Raw genomic sequence first — 7,119 nt, forward strand, 5'->3', positions numbered from 1 at the left:
TAAGATGTCACAAATCACAAGTCTAGCAAGAGTCATTTAAATTTTGCAAGACAGTCCACCAAAAGTCATTATTTAAAGTAATCCGATTTACTTTCAACGTCGTTTTTCAATTGAGGACAGACACAGTGTGTGTGTAAATAACCAAGCAAAAGTCGCAAAAGGCTGGAAGTGGAAAGTTGCGTACGTCTGATAGTTGTAGAAAAATCCCCAAAATCAATGAGAAACACCCTCTCTCGTTCCATATATATTCCCAATCCATTCGCTACCTCTTTGCCTCAAAACCCTAACCTCGCTGAGGTAGTTCTGCAATTCCTTTATTGTAATTGAATTTTCATTCGCGTATCATGAATTTGATTCGTTTTTGTTATGTCTAATCGTTTGTTTCTTTGACAATTAGCTTCATTTTACTGGGATTTGTGTGGTTTTGATTGTATATGGAAATCGATGTGCTTTTGCTTAGTTTTTGGTGAGCAATTGTCTGAATTGTTAGGTTATTTAGTAATTCGTTGGCTATGGTCGCTATTTCTTTCTAGGGAGTACAGATTTTCCTGGGAAAATTTTTTGTACGGAGATTTAGATTAAGTGTAGTGAGTTTATTATATGGTTGGGTTAAAGCAGAGAAGACTTGTCAGTCAACTGGACTTTTCATTGTCGGGTTGTGTCCAACTTGAAAATTTTCTGTTCTTTAATTGATATTTTTAGATCTATTCTGTTGAGATATATAGGATTGGTTTCTGGTTATTTTGCATTCTTATTCATTATTTTTGTTTTATTTAAATGATTCATGTGTGTGCTTCAGTTATTTCTTGCTTTTAATTGTTAATTTAATTGATCGATTACTGATGTTTTAGCTGATTTTTCTTTTAATTGTCAAGAAAAGTGGGGAAAAAAATAAATAAAAGAACACTAAATTGGTTTTCAAATTTCATTTGTTATGTTGTTTGGCTTGTAGGATATGAAAATCTGACCCATCGAAGGCCTCTAATATCTGTAGCTTGGCAAGTTAAGGTGTATTTATTTATTTATTTTTGTATTTGGATTGCAAATTATGGTCTCATTAATCAAACAAAGCATACTGCTACTTTTGCAGTCTGTTTTATTCTATATCCGTTCAGAATTGTTCAAACTTCAAAGACATTTATTAGAGTCCGAGCAAAATATTTTCTATTTGCTTTCTGTGTGCCTGATGATGTGTGAGATATGAAGAGTGTGCAAGTTTCTTTAGGTGGGCATATAGTAGTAAGTTTGTTTAATTTTGTAAATTTGAAGCTTTTGACCATAATGGACGGTGGTCATTTTTATTTTTATTTTTGTATTTGCCTCTTTTGTTGGTTTCTTTACTACAATCTGTGACTGTTTTACATTGTTTAACATGAGGCACCTCCTGTATAATCAATCGACTTGGATTAGTTCTGCATAATATTTTTCTTAGTAACTATGCATCTTCCATTTATGTGGACTGTGGAGTTTTATTGTCTACTTTACGTTACTTTTTTTTTTTTTTTTTCAATTTCGACTACTTTTAGTATGACTTGTTTATCTTAAGTGTTCTCTGAAGTGGAAATCTTAGAAGTACTTTTTGAATGTTCTAGAATGCATAAAGGGAGGTTGATGGTTTTATTTTGAATATCTTCTGGAAGATGCATATCAATGTTGATATTATATGCTGAAGGTTTATATTTTTAATATTTGTAAGTCTATAATTATATCGGATTACCAACATGGATGACATTATTGAATTTGAAAGGGAAAACATGGAAGCTGTCTCTTTCTCTCTAAAATTGGGTGAAAGGATGGCTGTAAGCTATGTCAGGTTATTTAACTAATTGCGATAATTTTTGAATATATTCAAATTTCTCTGGCTTAGTGGTTATAACTTATAATTGCAATTCAGTGAGATTGACACTCGTGATGATTACTTTATAATTTCCTTTCCTTGTTGTTTTGAACTCAGCTTGATTGTTGGTGTACTGAATGGTCTACTGATGAACATGAACTAGACACAAGAATTTGACTTGAACGACTGGATGCTACTTGTTTTCCTCTGTTTTAGGAAAAGTTAAAAATATTCTGATGGGGGCTATATTCAGCCTTAATAGTACCAGGGGCAGGACGGGTGAATTTTATGAGGTTTCCCAGAGTGAAACCTGTAAGAGGCAAAGGACATCAAACTATTTTGATGAAAAGCCACGACTAATTCCCAGCCTTCCTGATGAGTTATCAATCCAGATTCTTGCCAGGCTTCCTAGAATTTGCTACTTGGATGTGAAATCAGTGTCACGGAGTTGGAAGGCTGCCATAACGAGTCTCGAGCTTTATAAGATAAGAAAAGAACTTGGAACAGCTGAAGAGTGGCTTTATATATTGACGAAGGTTGATGATGATAAACTTATGTGGTATGCTTTGGACCCACTGTCCAGGAAATGGCAAAGGTTGCCACCAATGCCTAATGTTACTGCAGAAGATGGATCTAAAAGGGGCTTATCAGGCCTTCGGATGTGGAATATGGTGGGATCGAGTATCAAAATTGCAGATGCCATAAGGGGCTGGCTTGGAAGGAAGGATGCATTGGACCGAATGCCATTTTGTGGTTGTGCTATTGGGGCTGTTGATGGCTGTCTCTATGTGTTAGGAGGATTTTCTAGAGCGTCAGCAATGAGCTGTGTCTGGCGGTATGATCCGATTCTAAACTTGTGGAGTGAAGTGAGTTCCATGTCTGTAAGTAGAGCCTATTGCAAGACCGGTGTCTTAAGCAACAAGCTATATGTTGTTGGAGGGGTTAGTAGGGGTCGTGGTGGATTGACTCCCCTTCAATCTGCTGAAGTATTTGATCCTCATACTGGTTTGTGGTCCGATGTCCCAAGCATGCCATTTTCAAAAGCTCAGGTGCTACCAACTGCTTTTCTGGCTGATTTGCTTAAGCCCATTGCAACAGGAATGACATCGTACAAGGGGAAATTATATGTGCCTCAGAGTTTATATTGCTGGCCATTTTTTGTTGATGTTGGAGGAGAGGTTTATGATCCTGAAACAAATTCATGGGTTGAAATGCCAACCGGCATGGGAGAAGGTTGGCCTGCAAGACAGGCGGGAACCAAATTGAGTGTCATTGTTGACGGCAACTTGTATGCATTAGATCCTTCTAGTTCTTTGGATAGTGCCAAGATCAAAGTGTATGATTACGAAGATGATTCCTGGAAAGTAGCTGCTGGAGATGTCCCCATCCGGGACTTTGCTGATTCAGAGTCTCCATATCTACTTGCTGGTTTTCTTGGGAAGCTTCACGTGATCACCAAAGATGTCAGCAACAACATTTCAGTCATGCAGGCAGATAGACAAAATAACTCAGGTTCTTTCCCATCTACTTCATCAACCCTTTTGGATGAATCCTCCCATGAACTTCCTGAATCAGTAGCAGGACCTGAAACAAATGTCTGGAGGGTCATTGCCACTAGGAGTGCTGGTTCGGCGGAGCTGGTTAGCTGTCAGATCCTTGATATCTAGAACTATGTCATTAGAATGTTACTCTCTTTGATGTCTTTCAATGTTGAAAAACTATACATTGTAAGTCAGTTGACATCACCACTATCTGAGTTTTATGACTTTCTTGTTGCCAGAAGTATTTATGATGTTTTGGAGTAATGATATATATATGTAAGTATTGATTTATAATGGGTGGCACAATGGTATGATGAATCCTTAGTTTATGGATATTGGAAATAATACGTTTTCTTCTACTGATGTATAAAAGATTTGTGTGAATCAAACGGAAGATGCTTAAGCATGTCTTTATATTGTTTTATCCTTCCACTGTTGTGAAATGTTTTTCTTGTTGCTTATTTGCTTTTGCAATATTGAAGAGTGTGTTAGGCTAGCCACGTGAATTATTATTTTTCTATTATAAGCCATATAACTATTATATTTAACTTTTTAAAATTATTTCTAATAGCGGTTTATTTCTTTCCTTCTTTGCAAATAAGTTTACCTTAGGATACATTTCATTAGCATCCATTGAATTTAATAATATTACCCAAGTCTACTTTATTTTGTTTTATTACCAGTATACATTACTTTTAGTTTCTCTCACATGTTGCGTTATGTGCATGCGTGTTTTTTTTTTCAAAACCCAACATTCCACTTTATATAATATGGTTATCTATAAGTTTGACAAGCAAACAAATATGACAAAAGAAAAGAAAAAAGAAGCAAATAAGTTTACCTTAAGATGCATTCATTAGCCTCCATTGTATATGATAATATTACCCAAGTATATTTTTTATTTTTTTTTACCAGTATTGGTCACTTTTAGTTTCTCAACCACATGTTGATTACTCTATTAATCTTATCTTTTTTGTCCATCTTAATATTTCAGTTTTAGTTATATGTATGGGTTGTTTTTGTTCCAGTTGGCTGTTGTGGTTTGATTAGCAAACAAATATGACAGCATAGCCAAATGTCTAAACAGCGAAAAATAAAAAAAAAATCAAATTACAATCCAAAGCAAAAACAACCCAATACTTGGATATATAACAATTGAGAGAGAGAAGAAAAAAAGGAAGAAAAAAAACTCCTTAAACTATCACGAGATTGATTGTTGCACGAATTGTTGGGTTGGGGCTATCCAACCCAAAAGATTAACCCATTAGGTGGAGTGTTTTTTGTCCAGATTTCTTTCTTGACCAACTGAAGTGCGACTTGTTCAACATCCAACAGGATCATGGCAATAGTTTGAAGTTTCTTATTGGTTAAATGAATCATATTCACTCGCAATGAAAGAGCAACCAAGAAAAGAGATGTAGATTATTATATTATTATTATAAAACGTAATTGATAAACACAATTCATAATTGTTAGCTCACATAACTTTCTCAAGAATACAAAATTTTCTCGTATTTTTTGTAGGAAAATTTTAAGGGAAATTTTGGTGGTCATGAAAAGTTCATTTTCCATCAAAATTTCCTTTTCCCACTATCCAAACTCTTAAAAAGTCAAACTATATATATATTTTTTCTCTTATTCTTTTGACGTACAATAAAAGGATCCTAACTGTTCATGAACAGCTCAGCTCAACTCGTTAAAAGTTCGGTTCGGGATTGTTCGTTGAGTAAACGAGCTGAGCTCAATCTCATTTTTCAAGCTCATTTAGTAAATGAGTTGGCAACACGAAATTGCGTTGCCAAACAACGCCTTAGTGTCTTAATAACGCTAACAAAAGTGTTTTTCTAATGCTTTTGCGTAGGACATATAAACCATATATATATAGTTCTTCCCTCTTCTTCTGTTTGAATCTCTCTCTCACTCACGCTTTTTAGGATTTGGGATAGGGTTTATTACTTCGTCACTTTTGCTGTGGTATAGTCTCTCTCTCTCTCTCTCTATTTCTTTATTGGTCAGTATGTTTATATTATATTTAATTTGCGATAATGTACCTGTTTAATCACAATCAATTGTTTTCTTTATATTTAGTTCTCGAAATTTATACATAGGTAGCTTCAATGGCTACTTTTGGCGTTGCTGCAAATCAGAATCCAAATAAATCGTTTGAGGTAATTTTCACTCAATTTGAAGTTGAATTTATTGCGTTCTTGGTGTGTGTGTGTGCATGTATATTTGTAAAAAAGATAAATATATATACACACACGCGCGCGTATATGAGTATTGTTAGCAGATATGATAGCCACGATTTATGGAATGACTTACCGTATTAGTAGAGATTTGATCATGCTATATAATATGCCATAGAATATTCTGTGATTTGATTTAAATTTGATTTAATTTCCGTTATTTTTATCTATAAATACTAAAGATGTGAATGATTGAATATCTCATTCAAGTCTTTACACAATACTCTCATTTCTCTCATTTTTCTTCTTTTTATATTTATACTCGGTATCAGAGCCAGGGTGGTTCGACTGCAATGAGGGCATTGCAAGTTCGGCACCACCCATTCGGGAATGGTCTAAGGTGACATCGCCAACTGGGAGTTGTCGGGTAGGCAAGGTAGTCTGACCTCAATGAGGGTGTTGCGAGTTTGGCACCACCTATTCAGAATTGGTCTGAGGAGACGGTTGTTTCTTTTTATGGTCTGAGGAGACATTGTTGATTCTTTCATCTACATTGTTTAAATATATGTATGAAGGGAAATGGTCTGAGGAGACATTGTTGATTCTTCCATCTACATGTTTTAAACATGTGTATGAAAGAAAATGGACTGAGGAGACATTGTTGGTTGTTTACGGTCTGAGGAGACATGATTGGTTGTTTATGGTCCAAGGGACATTGTTAATTGTTTATGGTCTGAGGAGACATTTTTGATTTGTTAATCGACACTTCATTGGAGAGAAAATCATCGCTAGTCAGATTTGCGCTCCATTTGTTACAAGCTCTCAGCAAATTGCAGACATTCTTACAAAAGGCGTAAGCAAGATTGTGTTTGAGAATGCATTGTCCAAGTTGGGCATTTCAAATATCCACGCGTCAGCAAGATTGTGTTTGAGAATGCATTGACCAAGTTGGGCATTTCAGATATCCACGCACCAACTTGAGGGGGAGTGTTAGCAGATATGATAGCCACGATTTATGGAATGACTTACTGTATTAACAGAGATTTAATTATGCTATAGAATATGCTATATAATATGACATAGAATATGCTGTGATTTGATTTAGATTTGATTTAATTTCCTTTCTTTTTATCTATAAATACTAGAGATGTGAATGAGTGAATATCTCATTCAAGCCTTTACACAATACTCTCATTTCTCTCCTTTTTCTTCTTTTTATATTTCTACTAGTATAATATGTACATTTTTGTATCTTTATGTGTTCATTCATATGCGGGTGATGTATCTTTGTGTTTATTCTGCTTTGGTAATTTTTATTGTATACACGTGGAGGTGATACAACCTCCAAGTGATTCTGTTTTGAGCCTTAGTTTCAGTCCCAAGGCCAATCATCTGGTTGCAACTTCATGGGATAATCTGGTTCGTTTCCTTGAATTTTGGTTTTTTTTTGGGTTATAATGTTAACCTTCTTGAATATTTATTGATATGAATTCCATTTTAATGTACATGATCTTAAGCCAATTTGTTTGGTTTCTTCAAGAATGTTGGAATAGAA

At 34.9% G+C, this 7,119-nt stretch overlaps 1 protein-coding gene across 1 annotated transcript; it reads left to right on the forward strand.

Annotated features, from left to right (window-relative positions):
- The first annotated feature begins 100 nt into the window (after positions 1-100).
- On the forward strand, positions 101-3,672 carry LOC132294300 (F-box/kelch-repeat protein At1g22040). The gene is made up of 2 exons (XM_059792107.1): positions 101-297; positions 1,955-3,672. The coding sequence occupies exon 2, from the start codon at positions 2,074-2,076 to the stop codon at positions 3,502-3,504; it is 1,431 nt and encodes a 476-aa protein (XP_059648090.1). The 5' UTR covers positions 101-297; positions 1,955-2,073; the 3' UTR covers positions 3,505-3,672.
- Positions 3,673-7,119: the final 3,447 nt, after the last annotated feature.

This window comes from Cornus florida, unplaced genomic scaffold (assembly GCF_030987335.1).
Source record: "Cornus florida cultivar Cherokee Brave unplaced genomic scaffold, ASM3098733v1 CherokeeBrave_3.0.0_Hap2_Chr02, whole genome shotgun sequence".
Taxonomy (NCBI): Eukaryota; Viridiplantae; Streptophyta; class Magnoliopsida; order Cornales; family Cornaceae; genus Cornus; species Cornus florida.